Raw genomic sequence first — 18,083 nt, forward strand, 5'->3', positions numbered from 1 at the left:
GTCTGTTACCTCTTCACGCTTAAACAGCTGAACGGATTTAGTTTAAAAATTGGCATTGGCATAGAGATTAGTTTAAGTCCCGGGGAAGGACATAGGATAGTTTTTATGTCAGAAGTCATCCCTAAAGAGGATGAAAAGGGGGGGTAGAAATGAGAAAATTAATGAAGTGCCTGTTAATTGGTGTAAACAATTAAGCATATTATGCTCGAATTGCTATTAGATTTTATCCAGGCGCTGTACTTACTCTAGCTGCTGGTACTAATTCTACGCAGACGAAGTCGCAAGCGAAAGCTAATAGTTCAATAAAAGAAAGGTCCTAAAATTGCAAGACGCTAAATCATCAAGGGATTCTTGAAGCCTACTAGAATTAACTATACCTACAGCGTCCCCATTGCCATGGAGGGTTTGGGATTATACTGAGCAACTTTTACTATGGCACCAACCTCGAAATCGCGAAAAAAAAATTGGGTGTTTCATACATTTTGGCTGGTAAATTTCCTATGGGAGAGGAAATAATTTTTCGCGATTTCGAGGTTGGTTCCGTAGTAAAAGTTGCTCAGTTGGAGTTATCAGGAATGCAGTTATTTTTTGGCCACCTTGTATAAAATACGTTACCTATGTATGAATAACGATCGATCGATCCGATAAAAAAATAGCCTAATCGTACAACTCGATCGTACAGAAAATTAACATGTATGCCAATGCCGCACCTATGTGGTCGTAGGCATTCGCTTGCGAATGTGCATGTTATCAACAAATACCTCGGTTTATCAGAGTTCAGTGTTGTTCAAGATATCGCACGAGAAACATGTAAGTTTGTTTTTTTACATAACCCACAAGCAATTGCTTTGTTTTTTAAATTGGAACCCTTATTTACACAAATAAAGTTCAAAATAAATTTTTGAATATGTACGCGGGGACTTGGGAGGATAAAACCCTTTATTACGCAATGTAAGTTAGTAACAACATAACTTTTGACTCTTTGCATTTTTCTTTTACCTAGTACGTACTATTATTATTTATTCTGTGCTAGTACCTTAATAGTATTGAGGTAATTGAGCTTAAAGCCGACCACTGACTAACAGGCCGCCGGACGATATCGGCCTGTCAGTTGTTCGGAGCTGTCAAATTTTTGTTCTAACTGACAGGCCGATAACGTCCGGCGGACTGTTAATCAGTGGGTTCCTTAATACAATTGAGCGCTGAGTAGGCTGGAACTCACTACCTCGGCATTTTTTTTCGTTTTAAAGGGTTAAATACATATTCGAAAAAATTACACATCGCTGAAAAAAGGGGTCCCCGGTGAAAGTAATAAAAATAACTAGTTTCAATCTTTATAAATCACCTGTTGTAGTTCATTGCGGGAATGGCAAAATAGAATTATAATTTTAGCAGAAGTTCTAAGGTCCTGTTTTCTAAGGGGACCTTGCATTTTGGAGACAAAGCAAACCGCTTGGAACAGGTGTTTCTGGGGGTGATCTGAGCCGATTAAGCCCGGTTGCCAAGAGGTTCCACCCAGCAGGTGGGCAGGGGAGGGGGGGCAAATGTGGCTCCGGCGCGCCTCACTCTAAGCTATATATCTGCATACATCTAGCAACTATATCAAGTTTGGTGTCTTTTTCGTGTAATTCGAGGACGAAGAATTCATTTCTGTGACTAAATTTTCACTCTTCCATACAAAAAAATCGAGAAATTAAAAATTCCAAAAAAATCTTTTCACTTCTTTTGTCGAAAATCTTCTACAAAATTAAAACTATGAGGATTTGCTCTAGAAAAAAAATACCTGTGAATAGCCCAGTTATCCTACTATATAGAATAGTAAACTTGTTAAACATTTTTTTTTCATAACTCTGATAAAAAAAAAGTTTTGTGTCGCGCGGCGTACCTGCATTGTAAGAGCGGTATGCAGCGTTTAGGATTTTTAAGTATGTTTCGATGGTTTCTGATAAGTTGTTATTCTTCTGGTTGTAGAAAATTACTTCTGGACGTGATATATATACAAATATAAATTAAACGTATAAATATAGATGTTGGGAAAACTTTCGCCAATAGAGTTATTATAAATGTGATAAAATTAACAAAGCAGATGTTTGATTAAAATGCGGGTTAAAATACGAGTAAGATATATATTGTTCGCAATTGCCACTACATGCCCATGGGTCCGTGCATTTTAGTTTTTTCTTAACGCAGTTGCACCTCCCTGCCCATTTTGTTTTGCAGCGGCAACGAATAAGCTCTAAACAAGCAGCAGCCGCCGCAGGTAGGCTTGTACATATGGGCTCCCAATAACCATTTAGTTTGGACCAGCTCCAGTCAGCAGGACATGGAAGCTGTTGCTGAGGGGCTATAATCTGTCCCCAAACATAGCCTCCTTGGTAAACTGCACGGAGAAATATGTTTACGTGGGTAGGGCATCTTCCATTGGATGCAGATTCTCTAACTGAAGATTTTTTTTTGTAAAAAGTACTTTTCGGCACTCTTTTGCACTCGTACTTGTACCTGATGTACTCGTAAAATCAGTAACAAAATACTATGCATTTTGTTTAAATAACGACTAGGGGCCAATTCACACCTCGTAATTCAAATCTGTCCATACTTACTATTGTAAGACTCTTACTTGCCATACAAGACAATAACAATTTTTATCAATATTGGCAATGCCTGCTCAATATTGCCTTGTTTGCCGTATTTAAACCCCTCCGTTACGGCAGGATATGCGCTCCAAGCTTGAAATACGCTTTTTTCCCTGTCCATACAGAAAAGAAACAGTGTCGCAACCTGAAAAGGTGTGGAAGAATGACAAGACTTCTGACCTTTCTGGTCCTGTAAAATAAATTATATATCTATGCGTTACAAATAAAATCATATATTTAAAGAGAGTTTGCAGCACTTGACCAATTGCCCTGGTGAGCTGTCTCGTATACTGCGGTGACATATTTATTTTATTTACAATTAATGGAGGATTGGCACAGGAAAGAATCACCTGTTCCTCTCGTGCCATGCTATTGCATTTTCTTAAGCTAACGTTTGTAGTTCTTCCATTAATTGTAAATAAAACAAATAAATATGTCACCGCAATAAGAGACAGGTCAACTGGGCTAATGGTCACGTGCTGCAAACATTCTTTAAATATATGATTTTATTTGTAACTCATAGATATATGATTTATTTTACAGGACCAGAAAGGATAGTAGTCTTGCCATTCTTCCACGCCTTTTCAGGTTACAACACAGTTTCTTTTGTGTGTGGAAAGGGAAAAAAAGCGTATTTCAAGCTTAAAGCGCATATCCTGCTGTAACGGAGGGCCTTCTTCTTCGTTACACTCTTGATAGAGTGGTCGTGGCCATTATGAAAACTTTTGAGCGACTCATTTAACGACACGTCGCCATTCCTCCCGTAGAGCTGCTTTCCGTAAGCATTCGCTTACTGTGACCGACACACTGATTTGGTTTGGTCAGTACATCTCATTAGAGATCTTCCCCTAGCCCTGTCACTTCCTACTCTTTCTTGCACAACTAGACGTTCTGTCGAGGTTCCGTCTCGACGAGACACGTGTCGAAAGAAGTTGAGTACCGAGTTTTGCCCGTAGAAAGCAACCGCTCTTTAATGCCAAGCTCCTCAATAATTGATGCTCAGTCCATGATATGCCCAGCATTCGTCTCCAGCACCACATCTCTAGTGCATTCACTTTCTGTTTTTCGGATGCCCTTAGTGTCCATGTGAGACATACAGCATACAGAAAAGTGGGAAATATGAGGGATCTGACAATCCTGGTTTTAGTGGTCCTTGTAATGTTCCGGAGGGATTTAAATACGGTAAACAAAACAACATTGAGCAGCCAATTTTGGAAAAAAATGTTATTGTCTTGTATGACAAGTAAGAGTCTTACAATATTAAATCTGAACAGATTTGAATTACGAGATGAATTGGTCCTTAGACATTATTTTGATACTATGCATTGTGTTACAGTGTTCGGATCAGGTACAAGTACAAGTGTAAAAGAGTGCCGAAAAGTACTTTTTACAAAAAATAATCTTCAGTTAGAGAATCTGCCTCCAATGGAAGATGCGCTACCTACGTAAACATATTCTCCGTGCAGTTTACCAAGGAGGCTATGTTTGGGGACAGATTATAGCCCCTCAGCAACAGCTTCCATGTCCTGCTCACTGGAGCTGGTCCAAACAAAATGGTTATTGGGAGCCCATATGTACAAGCCTACATACCTGCGGCGGCTGCTGCTTGTTTAGAGCTTATTCGTTGCCGCTGCAAAACAAAATGCGCAGGGAGGTGCAACTGCGTTAAGAAAAAACTAAAATGCACGGACCCATGGGCATATAGTGGCAATTGCGAACAATATATATCTTACTCGTATTTTAACCCGCATTTTAATCAAATATCTGCTTTGTTAATTTTATCACATTTATAATAACTCTATTGGCGAAAGTTTTCCCAACATCTATATTTATACATTTAATTTATATTTGTATATATATCACGTCCAGAAGTAATTTTCTACAACCAGAAGAATAACAACTTATCAGAAACCATCGAAACATACTTAAAAATCCTAAACGCTGCATACCGCTCTTACAATGCAGGTACGCCGCGCGACACAAAACATTTTTTTTATCAGAGTTATGAAAAAAAAATGTTTAACAAGTTTACTATTCTATATAGTAGGATAACTGGGCTATTCACAGGTATTTTTTTTCTAGAGCAAATTCTCATAGTTTTAATTTTGTAGAGGATTTTCGAAATAAAAAGTGAAAAGATTTTTTTGGAATTTTTAATTTCTCGATTTTTTTGTATGGAAGAGTGAAAATTTAGTCACAGAAATGAATTTTTCATCCTCGAATTACACGAAAAAGACACCAAACTTGATATACTTGCTAGATGTATGCAGATATATAGCTTAGAGTGAGGCGCGCCGGAGCCACTTTTGCCCCCCCTCCCCTGCCCACCTGCTGGGTGGAACCTCTTGGCAACCGGGCTTAATCGGCTCAGATCATCCCCAGGAACACCTGTTCCAAGCGGTTTGCTTTGTCTCCAAAATGCAAGGTGGTGGACCTTAGAACCCCAGCTATTTGAAGAGATTGTATCTAAAGTAACACAAGACTTATGATTATTACTAAGTTACAATAAAATATTCTCAATGCTCTTCAGCATCATGAGAACCCTTTGTTAATTACGTGGAAATTATATTTCATTCGTTTTTAAAAACAATATTTTACTCAGGTATGTACAGTCGCCATCAAATATATCGGAGCGGCCAAGGTGTTCACAATATCTGAACACGCACTCTAACGTCCTGACAATAGAGGCGTGTTCACATATTTGTGAGCACCTTGGCCGCTCCGATATATCTGATGGCGACTGTACCTACAAAATACTAAAATAAAACCTGCGAATCTGTAACGTAATTTTCTTCAAAAGTTTTCATTAAAACGAAATAAAACGATGAGAGCTGATTGCTAATCGTTTCGTTCTAACGGCTCGATTCGGGAAATTAATTAGAGATGCACTAGATATGAAATAGTAAAGATATGTGACGTTCCACGGCAAAAGGTACCTTAAGGGGGCTGGCGCCGCGATTCGGGAAATGAATTAGAGATTCACTAGATATGAAATAGTTAAGTTAACACGTTCCCTGTGTACCTAGGAACCAAAAATTGGGTCCTCAAGTGCAACATGTTTTTTGTCAAAAAGTTCATAGCCAGTATGTGCATGCAAAAAAGACCTAGCTCACACGTGTAAATTTTGGCAGTGCTTTAAGTTTATATGGGGTCGTGCATCATTAGTGGTGCATGCATGTATCATAAATATGTACCCTAAAATGCTACACATATATGATACATGCACAGGGAACGTGTTAATATATCTTTACTATATCGTATCTAGTTACCTAATCTCTAATTCATTTCCCGAATCGAGCCATAAATTTCAAATTATTTTGCACCGAGACCCGGGGCTTCTGAGTTCTGAACCTAGATACTTGAACTTCATTTGTTTTAATTCGGTTTTAGATAACCATGTCTCTGGTAGCGCGCGCTTTTGAGGCGAGCAAGATCGTGCCCGATGTCATACCCACAGCACCCACTGCCACCATTGGGGTAAGTTTTAATACATATAGGGTCATTGCGTAAGTTTTCGTCCGGCTCTAGTTTTTGTCCACTTGACGAAATTTTAATATAAATCTTCATTGCTGCACAAATTTGGACTTATTACAAATTAATATCTAAACAATTTATCTATTTACATAAAAATTATATTTTAACAAAGTAGCAAATTATAAATGAAATGTATTATTTGCTAATCCGTCAAGTGGACGGAAACCGGCATTGGACGGAAACTGACGCAATTACTCTACTCTGTCAAGCAATTTCCGTCAGCAGAAAAGAGCGGTACTTAAATTAAAAAAGGCGTTATAACTAAGGGTTATCGTCCCACAGAAAATTTTAATTAGGCGTCTTTTTTTAATGAAAAACTTGTTTGAACAGCTATATTTCATAATAACTCAGTTAGAATTTTTTTTTAAATAAAAACTGCTATCTATTTGGTAAATGAAACTGTTGATGAAAAACTAGAACCGAACTCCTCAAAGGCAACTATGTTTTGTGATTCGAAGCAATTTAAGTACGGGTATGCTCTCATACTCGTAAAAGTGCTTGAAGTAATATGAAGTTATGAAGTAGGTAATTAAGAAAACCATTTAAAAAATTCCATAATGTAACAATGTATATAGACTAGTAGAGTTTTTCTAAGCTCTCTCTCATCAACTCTGCATCAACTTGGCAAGCGATAAACTGTGGTAGCTTTTCCATAAACGTGAAGTTTCTATTTAAATGTGACTTTTATAGTAGCGCTATTACATTTCGTCGCCGCCTAGTCGGTGCAGACTTAGACGGACTCCATCAGTCTTGAGGCTAATTGGGCGAATTTTCGATCGACAGTTTTAAGTGACTCTTATGTTACTCAAAATATCCCGGGAGACCCTGGAGTTACCAATAAATCTGACATATAATATACATACCTAGTTTCAACTTATTAGGTTTAACAGTTGGTTAACATAATTATTTACACCATAAACTGAAACATAAAAACAGATTATTATTTAATGGTGACATTTAAAAACAAAGTTTAAAGTTTTGAGGTTTGTTTCGCTCAAAATGATGATTGGTCCAATTGTCATTAAATTATATTCAGATGAACTAATAGGTAATCGCGGATGATTTTAATAATATTTATGATTTTAGTACCTTATTGTTTTGTATTAATGTTAATAATTGTTTTGTAAACATTTAAAAATACCATTATCATTATACATTATCTGAGCTTACGTAAGTACGTGTCCGTCTGCGCGTATTGGCATTCCTCGAGACTTAGACACCATTATCTTAATGATGACTATGAATTACAATAACTATATCTGTAGGGCTATGATGGTCGACTGGATAAATGATATGGCTGTATAAATGATGATAAAACTGACATTTTATCCAGTTTTTATTGATTTGTCGTCTTTTCCACTTTTGACAGCGATAGTCGTTAAATGATTAACTGCATAACATGGTCGTTGGATAATATGTCATTTGTCTACATTTCCAACTTAAACTTAGTGGATAAGTGGATAAGTTAAATGATATAAATGCCACTTGTCTAGATTTATACAGTTTTATAACATTCATACCGTTTTGTCCACTTAGACAACAATACACGGTAAATGGCTACGATTGTTGGATAATTAGACATATAGTCGATTTTTGACGGCTAGCCTTTGATTAATTTGTCGTAGTGCTCACTGGGTCACGATAAGCGCCGTTAAGAAGCTGTGATTAGTCTTAACTTAATTGATTCATTTGTGTTACGAAAATTAACTATGTAAATTGTATTGTTTGTATTTTATTGTACTTAAATCGTACACATATAAGTCTATAGCATTCGCTAACACACTTTCATGCATCTAACTTAATTAGAAATGGCTTAACTGTGGTAACACAATGGAATCAATTAACTTTGGACTAATTACAGGTGCTTAACTATGTACAACTTGTTTGCACTTCACTCATAAGTCATAAATGTTTTTGTGGTATATAAGTGGTAAAAATTGCAATTTCTTGAAGTTAAAATATCAGTAGGTAAGTATCTGTTTTTTTTTCTTAAATTTGAATTTACATATAACATTATCAATACGTACATTATTTGTAGGGATGGCAAGATAATAATATCATTTCTTCTTGGCAGCTGCTGCTATCGAAGAAAAATAGCATAAATAGATAACTCCAACGACGGGCCATTTTAAGGACTACATGCAATCCATTTGATATGCCCAGCGAGGAGTTTCGGCACATATATAGAGTGCGCAAAGAATTGGCACTCTATTTGTGTGCCAAACTCGACGCTGACCTCAAGCCTCAACATGGCGATGGATTGCCGGCACATTTTAAAGTAAAGATACTCGTATTATGTTGCACTATTCCTCAAATCATTCTTGTCACCTTATCTAATAACGACATACCAACTTACAACTCTTTGTTTTAGGTTCTAACATCACTATCACTGCATCTACTGGCTGACGGTAGTTACTAAAGAGGAACTGGACAAGACCATGGAGAAGAAGTAGGAATAGTTGAAGTTGAAGAAGTTAGAGAAGTTGAAGTTGAAGAAGTTGGAGAAGTCGAAGTTGAAAAACTTGAAGAAGTTGGAGAATTTGAAGTTGAAGAAGTTAAATAAGTTGGAGAATTTGAAGTTGAAGAAGTTAAATAAGTTGGAAAAGTTTAAGTTGAAGAAGTTGAAGTTCAACAAGATGAAGATGTTGGAGAAGTTGAAGAAGGTTAGGAAGATAAAGTTGGAGAAGTTAAAAGTTGCTTTTTATTTATTCTCCATACAAACTTCCACCCCCATGTCATCTCTTTTTCACCCTTATGGTATGGCTTAGGTATGGCTAATAAAATTGGTCACAAATACATAAACATTCTTTATCTCTTACGAACTTTTAAATGATAAAAGGCAAGTCCCATTTCAAGAAATTATTGAACCCCTATACAAATTTCCACCCTTTGTTTACACCCCTAAGGGATGATTTCGGGGATAAAAACTATTCTCTATCCTTCCTCACAACTCAAACTATCACCATACCAAATTTCATTTAAATCGGTTCAGCGGTTATTGATTGCCCATACAAACTTCCATCCCCCTTTTCGCCCCCTTAAGGGGTGAGTTCTGAGATAAAAAGTATCCGATGTTCTTCCCCGGGAGTCAAACTACCCCTATACCAAATTTCAACTAAATCGGTTCAGCGGTTTAAGCGTGAAGAGGTAACAGATAGACAGACAGACAGACAGACACACTTTCGCATTTATAATATACTAGCTTTTGCCCGCGACTTCGTCTGCGTGGAATTAGTGACAGCAGCTAAAGTAGGTATAGCGCCTGGATAATGCTAATAGCAGTTATTTAATTCGCGCATTGCTTACTTCAATTAATAGATAATTCATTAACTCTTTCAATTCCACCCCCCTTTGATTTTTTCCTTCCTTCCTTTGATAATTTCCGACATAAAAACTATCCTAATATATATCCTTCCCCGGGAGTCAAACTATCTCTATACCAAATTTACTAAATCGATTCAGCGGCTTAAGCGTGAAGAGGTAACAGACAGACTGACACACACACTTTCGCCTTTATAATACTAGCTTTTGCCCGCGACTTCGTCAGCGTGGAATTATTAATTTAGGTACGTAGCTATTAAATATTTTATTCAACCTGCGTTTTGTTGATTCCCCATACAAACTTCAACCCCCCTTTTCACCCCCTTAAAGGGTGATTTCTTAAATGAAAACTACCCTTTGTCCTTCCCCGGGACTCAAACTATCTCCATACCAAAATTCGACTAAATTCTGCACCAGCGCCGGTCCTGCACCGCGCGGGCGGGACAGTTCCTATTGACAATGTTTGTTGTGCAGTTGTTGTTAAGTCCCCACACAAAATTCCACCCCTTTAAGGCATGAAATGGTAGGCCCGTATATTTACATGTTTATGCAAGTAACTGACGGTCTTTCCACCGCTATACATATACAACCGGCTAACCGTTTTTAGGGTTCCGTACCCAAAGGGTAAAACGGGACCCTATTACTAAGACCCTGCTGTCCGTCCGTCCGTCCGTCCGTCTGTCACCAGCCTGTATCTCACGAACCGTGACAGCTAGACAGTTGAAATTTTCACAGATGATGTATTTCTGTTGCCGCTATAACAACAAATACTAAAAACAGAATAAAATAAAGATTTAAGTGGGGCTCCCATAAACGTGATTTTTGACCGAAGTTAAGCAACGTCGGGCGGGGTCAGTACTTGGATGGGTGACCGTTTTTTTTTGCATTATGGTACGGATCCCTTCGTGCGCGAGTCCGACTCGCACTTGCCCGGTTTTTTTTATTTATAATAGCATCTAAACTATCATCTAGCAAAGTATCAGGAGGCGATGATTGAAAAAAAAATATTACATGTTCATGTGATCAACTGACGGTCTTTCCACAGCGATACAACCGGCTGACAATTTTTTAATTCACGATAACATCTAAGAAACTATCATCTCAGTCAAAGTATTAAGCGGGAGGCGATGACTGACGATATTTGCTTCTGCCGCAACATATAGGGCTAGTATAAGGTGACGCTTACGGGAAAGGGGCTGTGGCCTGTGACCCTCGCTCTGGTTCATTCCTTGTCCAACAAATATCACTGGCCATTTAGCGAGGTAATGCCGCCAGTATTTTTGGCACATTACGTCCGGGGTATAATCAGAGTGGGGGGTAATATTGTATTTGTTAAGTCATTTAGTTTTACTTATTACTAGAAGAGGTACAGTCATCAGCAATAGTATCTTACACAACTAGGGCCGCAAAAATATGTGACACGTTCTTATTTGGAGCGCAATAAGAGCGCGTCATATATTTTTGCGGTCCTAGTTGTGTAAGATAATATTGCTGATGACTGTACATATTATTCGCTGGGTCGGAGAACCACGAATCGATCACAACGCGCACCGTGGCCCAAAAAGAAACTTTCGGCAGACCAACTGTCACTTTTTACTAGCGAGGTTTACCTACGTATCTGTGTATTTAAAGTAATAATAATAAATAAAGCACCAGGACCAGCTTCCATTATTAACTTTAATGCTGACTCTCCCTTCAATTCCAACATGTAACGGCAAAGGATTACACCTAATTTTCTTTGCAGGTGCATACATTTCTTCAAAGTAGGTATTTCCCTTTTGAGTTATTTTCTTTGGCGAACTGTCTGGCACTAGGTCTGCCCAATTGCTGCTCTTTACTGGTTTTTGGGAAGTTTTCTTAGTAGTAGATGTAGTATATCAGAGCCGCGATATGTTTACTGCTAACGTACACACAATCACATTTTCCACTCGTAATATAACGACTAGAATCAATCTGTAAAAAATAAATTATTTCTTTACTTTCTATTACATTAATGGATCATAATATTATGTATGTACTACGTCAAAGATTGAAAAAACAGAAAAAACAGCTTACATTCAAGGACTTTTGTCACTGAAGTTTGACGAATTAGGTACATGCGCTTCAATGGTGTGGCTCTTATGAATCTTATGATCTTCACATTTGATTTCTTTTAGGTACATCTTGCACATGTTAAGCCAAAACTTATTATCATCCTTTTGGAAAAACACGAAAAGTCTGCATTATTAACGACACTACAGTCATATCTAATACCTTTAAACGAGCAATTCTTGGATATTTATTTATTTATATGTAAGTATATATATTTCGGGGATCTCGGAAACGGCTCTAACGATTTCGATGAAATTTGTTATATGGGGGTTTTCGGGGGCGAAAAATTGATCTAGCTAGGTTTTTATATGTTTTCCGAGCATAGCTCGGTCTCCCAGGTATTAGTTACCTACTTATATGAAATGCGTTATTCGATTTTTATTTCTTTACTTCTCGTAAAGTCGGCCATGAGGAAGTCCGTGTGAGTGTACTACCTGAAATTTATTGATTGTGCCATTTATGCCATTTTAGAGGGGAAATGTTAGATTTACCTGTTCGAATAGAATATATGTAAATTACAATATCTCATTGAAATTATTTGTTCTCTTCGTTGACAGCCAGCCATGTGACATTTCAAAGTCCGCTGTCATATCGCACCCAGCGAATAGGTTATGTTTTATTTTCAAATTAAACGATTTCTTTTTCTAAACTGCAACATTCCTAACTGTATGTACATCGGTAGACCTTATTTCAAAAGGCATAAAGTCCACCGTGGGTGATTGTACAATTCGGCCGTGCTTATAATAAGAGCAGTAGAGTCAGACCAAGAAAAGTCTGAAGCGGATTTGATAGCCCACGCAGTGCAAGTGTTATTTTAAACGTCAAACTTCTATGAAATTATGATTATGACGTATAAATAACACTTGCACTGCGTGGGCTATCAAATCCGCTGCAGACTTTTCTTGGTCCGACTCTAACTCATTTTGAAGTGTCATTCAATTGGATACTTTGTACTTGTACAATATGTTCTACAACTGAAAGAGATTTCAAAATGAGTTACTGCTCTTTTAATAAGCACGGCAGAATTATTTATTTGATTTTGACAGATCACCGTATTTTAGGTTAATAAGGTCGACTACTGTCCTTAAAATTTTGTATGACATTACAAGCAAATAACAGCAATCGTGAATTAAGTATTGTAGCCGAGTCTACTTTAGTCCGATAATGTAAAAGCTTATTTCAAAGACTATGAATTCTAAGTACTAGAAATAAAGTAGATTTTGCGACATGATAAAGACGGTTAAATTTGAGGCGATGGAATAAAAGATTCACTTTTAAAAAAAACCTTATATAAACTCAATTAGAATCTATATTCCAAAATCTTAAACCATCCAATAACTTTTAACTATCAATGCCACATGTGCATAAGTGGTGTGTGCGGCATGTCATTTAGCCAACTATTCATTAAAATACGCTTTAAGTAAACTTGTTTAGAATTTATTTTTCAAAAGCTCAAACTATAGATAAATTTAACTGTCAATGACATATCTAGATAAACGGTAGAATGTGGTTTAACCACCTTTTCTTTAAAATACACCTTAAGTCATCGAGTATAAATATGATTTTTCAAAACCTCACAACATGTCACGCTATCATTAGTCACATATACGTTATCCTCGCGAACTATTAATTAAAATACGCTTTATGTAAACTTGTGCAGAATTGATAAGTTTTATGAAAATCATGGATAAGTTTTAACTCTCAATGACATATGTGGATAAGTGGTAGAATGTGATTTAACCATCTTTTCTTTAATATACACCTTAAGTCATCGAGTTTAAAATTGATTTTTATAAACCTCAAAACATATCACGCTATCATTAGCCACTTATACGTTATCCTCGCGACTTTTTACCGAATTATATTATTTATCAGATAGTCGTCATATCATGCATTAAGTGATTAATGATACGGTGACATAACCATCATAGCCCTCCAGATCACATACGATTATCCCATTAAAATTGATTGATTATTATTATCATTCCAATTATTATTTAACTCCTTATCGTTAGCGCATAACAAAAATAAGAATACCTATATAATCGCTTTCACAGATTAATAATTAAGTAGGTACCTAACTATTGCAATGTTTGGTATAAAGACTCTTTTAAATATGTATTAGTATTTTTATATAAATAACGAAATGTATTAAGTACCTACTCAATTTACAAATCGACCAATTGCATAATGCATATACGCCGTATCTGGCCGTATTTAGAAACGATGCCTATGATTTCCATATTAGTTTAGGTTGGTAAGGTGAATTCATTCCCAAGTAACACAAAAGTAGCTGAATATTGTTTGAATAATAGAGCATGCCGTACTGTAAGCTGAATAAGGAAGCTGTATATCGTCGGTAAAAGCACCCTTATAACAAGGGCCCTTAATTAGTAGGCTTCAGTTATAATGATGAGAATAATGACCGAACGCATAAATCAGCACTTCGACACAACTCAGTCGACATCCGAAATTACACTTTTCACTCCCTTTTACGACATGTTAACGACATGATTTGGTACAAAACACATTTTAAAATCATGCGCGTACGTCCAGTTACTTACTAAATTATGGACTTGCCTGCATGTCTTTTACGTTACAGGACTCTTTATGGCGAAATTAAGAAATTGGAAATAAAAAGTAAAACAGCAATTACTGTCGTTCTGTACCTACTCGACTTTTCATTTGGCCATTAAGTAGGTGGTTAAAAATTCCGTTCCTAGATTTTCATATCTTTAGGACGATAGCGTGCGGCCTTTAAATAAAACAAATAATTATATACACCGTTAATTTATCCCTTCAGTAATCGTCTAGAAATAGAAACCAACTAGATTTTGGCTTGGTGGTGTAAGTATGCGATAACGGTGTCCGCCTAGCTATGGGATAAGTTACTTATAATGGCAACTGCTGTGGCATGTAAAACTGTGCCAAAATATCAGGAGCTCATAAAACAATTAAGCATGGTACATTTAGTACTTATTAAAGAGTAAAAAAATGCCAAGCATGATGAAAGTTTATATAATTAGGCATTTTTGGTAAACCGTAGAATACCTAGCTGAAACTGATATTAAAGCATTGATTCGACGCTATTTTTTCGCGTTATAAATGTATATCGTATATAATATATTATACCTACCTATCCACGGAATCATCATTAAAAATAATTAAAGTACCTAAACGGGCAAATATAACAATAATGTTCTTTTGTTTTGGTTTTACGGATGCGGTTATCTACAAGCCGATAAACGTACTGGAGATTGTCTGTTATGATGTATGTAATACCTACTATACCTACTCAAGACTGTCATATAGGAAACATTACAGAGCAATACGCGATTCCACTGACCAACTTACTCGGTTATTGGCTGACAATTTAGGTACACTAGTTATCTGTCTGAATAGCTCTTTGTTTCATTTCTGTTCTTAGTAAGTACCTATAGAAAAACACCATAGGCTACATGGGCCCGGTACTACCGCGAAACATATGACTGCCGCCTTGTACCTTGTCGATATGATAAGTCGTGAAGTACCTACTACATACTACATATGTATATGATATAATTTTATTAAGTTTTGATAATTAACGTATGTATAACTATACCAATATAAACATGTGAATTATATTAAAGCGTAAAATAATAATGTCAAATATTTTTTGGGCGCCGTGAACGAAAGGACATCCCTACATACCTATAAAACAAATTTTTAAATCAATTTAAGAGACCCCGAAAATAGCAAACAATGCAAATGACAAGTAAATTACTTTCTCAAGCCCTCTAAGGTAGCACTTAATTGGTGCAAATTTAACTTGGAACAAGCGAACTCTTTCAAATTGGGGTACTTTTTAAAATATGCCATTTTTGGGGCCTTATGCACAGTAATTTGGACTTACACGCAATGAAAGCAGTTTTTAACATGACTTACATTTTAAAATAAGAGCAAACTTGATTAATAATCACCATTGTAAGGGCCTTTCTCCAGCACCTACTCTGATTTTGACACGATCATTATAAAATTTATAATAATGGTGCAATTTTTCGAGTGTTATCGCCGTAATGACGGTTAAGTGTGTATCGCAGTTGTTAAATTTTAATTCTTATACATTTCCAGTCATGTGCACTACAATAGTATATTAGTTATATTACGATACAAGTGGGGAAAGTAGGAAATTCGTAACGAGCAGAGATAAATTAAAACACGACCGGAGACAGTGTTTTAAATCGACACGAGTTGCGAATTACCTTTTCTTTCCGTGGCTTTAGAGTTAATGAACTCAGCCACCAACCATTTACAAAGTAAATTAATTTGTACTGTTTTCTGTCTTACCAGTTGAAATACCCGAGCGGCGTGGAAGCCGCACAAGGGAATGAACTCACCCCCACCCAGGTGAAGGACCAGCCCACCGTCACCTATGAGGCTGACGCTAACGCCTTCTACACACTCGTCTTCACTGGTAAGATATGCATAAGATAAGATAACCTTCCGTTCTGCAGAACAAGAAGATTTGAGGAGAATAGTGTGGGAATGCTGCCGGGGCAGTAACCTGCAGCTCCAACTAGTCCAACTCCAATGGAATTGGGTGAATGAAGGTATTGCTTGCGTTGCTTAAACTCAAGTGTAAACCGACAGCGATGGTCATTTTATTTTAAAAACCGGTCCCTGAGGAAATGAATTGGTGATCTCGGCTATAAGCTATCGACAGCCCGCCTGTTTTCGGCCAGGAGTCCTGCACTGCACTGCACTGTTTCAAGATAACTGCGTCTTTTTAGTATCGTAATCTCTATGGTTCTTTTTGTGTAAAACAGGGAGAGAATGTACTTAATACCTTTACCTTTTTCAGACCCCGACAACTACGACGGCCCCGAGCCCGTGTACCGCGAATGGCACCACTGGCTAGTTGGCAACATCCCTGGCAGCAACGTGGCTGCCGGCGAGGTGCTTTCTGGGTACATCGGCTCCGGCCCGCCGGAGGGCACTGGCATCCATCGCTACGTGTACATCTTGTACAAGCAGCCTGGAAAGCTGAGCTTTGATGAGCCCCGGCTAACCAACAAGTAAGTTACACCTTATTTTCTTTATTTTGACACATACAAGGTATAACAGGCGGCCTAGCCAAGGAGGCGATCGCTTGCGCTTCGCCATTGAATCGCTTTGTGTCTCGATCTCTATCACTTTTCCATATTAATGTGACCGTGACAGTTGCGTTTCATTCGCTACGTAGCGTTAGCGATTGGTGTGTTGTCTACGGGGCCAGTACCTATATAAAGTTTAGGTTAGTAAATGGCACCATAGAAATTGTAAGGGTATCGAAATGTTGGACGCCTGACCATTTTTTTATGGCAAAGAGTCTTATTGACAATTTATGTAATCAATCTGTTCACGCGCCAAGTCCTAGCTCCATTTCCATCGGCAACCATATGTTGGAGCAAGACAGCGATCGGATCTTTCGTTCCCATCAATGGTTTTCGCCTTAGCCGAAGCTAGTCGCGCAATGTCGTGGCCGCCGTAAGAACCGTCCTATGTCTATAATAATAGTAACACTCTGACTTGTCAAGGACTCACTTCACGGCCTTCACGCCACTATAGTTCGTTTTTTTAGCATTAGAAAGAACTCCACAGAAGCAAGCGTGCATTTTTTATCAGACTCTTTAATTGTTAATAATTATTGAATTATCTAATATAGCATGGTCAATACATATAATTTACTTCAAATTATTACCGCTAAAAGTGCCGGATTTGGAACCACAAGCTTACTTCTGTGAAGTTCTTTCTAATGCTAAAAAAAACGGACTATAAAAGAAGGATAAAAGTTAGAATTGTCTCGACGATAAGTTGCATGTTGAAAGAAAAGTACAGTCAGCGATAAAAATTTTCAGAAAACTGATATTTATACAAACTTACCCCACAGATTGATCGACGGCCGCGCCGCCTTCTCAACCAAGAAGTTCGCCGAGAAGTACAACCTCGGAGCGCCGGTCGCTGGCAATTTCTACCGCGCACAGTTCGACGCCTACGTCCCACTGCTCTACAAGAGCTTGGGAGTCTAATCTAATTTGTTACATTATTGCTAATAAACCCACCTACCAAATATATTTTGATGTCTTTTTCGTACTACTTATACTTCGTCCTTTTAGCATTAAAAAAAGGTAAGCGATTGTGACGTGTCTTTTATTAAAAATACTTGTAAAAAAGTGTCGGGAAATAAATAATTAGAAAGCATAATTGACATTTGCATTCTCATGATTTCAAAAATAATACAATTTATTTAAAGCGTTTTTCTATTAAAAGACACGCCAAGAATTGCTTATCGTTTTTCTAAATGCTAATAAACGAAGTATTAAGGGTCCTTAAAACTCGTTTAAACCAAGAAGTTCTCCGAGAAGTACAACCTCGGAGCGCCGGTCGCCGGCAATTTCTATTTCCACCGCGCACAGTTCGACGCCTACGTCCCACTGCTCTACAAGAGCTTGGGAGTTTAATCAAATTTCTTTACATTATTGCTAA

General features: G+C 37.4%; 1 protein-coding gene across 1 annotated transcript; it reads left to right on the forward strand.

The window, feature by feature from the left end:
- The first annotated feature begins 715 nt into the window (after positions 1-715).
- On the forward strand, positions 716-17,665 carry LOC134674414 (protein D3-like). Its single transcript, XM_063532477.1, has 5 exons — positions 716-810; positions 6,024-6,110; positions 15,909-16,032; positions 16,420-16,633; positions 17,488-17,665. The coding sequence occupies exons 1-5, from the start codon at positions 739-741 to the stop codon at positions 17,624-17,626; spliced, it is 636 nt and encodes a 211-aa protein (XP_063388547.1). The 5' UTR covers positions 716-738; the 3' UTR covers positions 17,627-17,665.
- The last annotated feature ends 418 nt before the right edge of the window (positions 17,666-18,083 follow it).

The sequence above is a fragment of the Cydia fagiglandana genome, chromosome 20, assembly GCF_963556715.1.
Source record: "Cydia fagiglandana chromosome 20, ilCydFagi1.1, whole genome shotgun sequence".
Taxonomy (NCBI): Eukaryota; Metazoa; Arthropoda; class Insecta; order Lepidoptera; family Tortricidae; genus Cydia; species Cydia fagiglandana.

Bases quoted from the DNA above. Each gene is read 5' to 3' on its own strand.
- LOC134674414 (XM_063532477.1), top strand. From the start codon at position 739: ATGTGCATGTTATCAACAAATACCTCGGTTTATCAGAGTTCAGTGTTG. The intron at 811-6,023 runs GTAAGTTTGTTT...ATTCGGTTTTAG, and splicing joins AGATATCGCACGAGAAACAT to ATAACCATGTCTCTGGTAGC. The intron at 6,111-15,908 runs GTAAGTTTTAAT...CTGTCTTACCAG, and splicing joins CACCCACTGCCACCATTGGG to TTGAAATACCCGAGCGGCGT.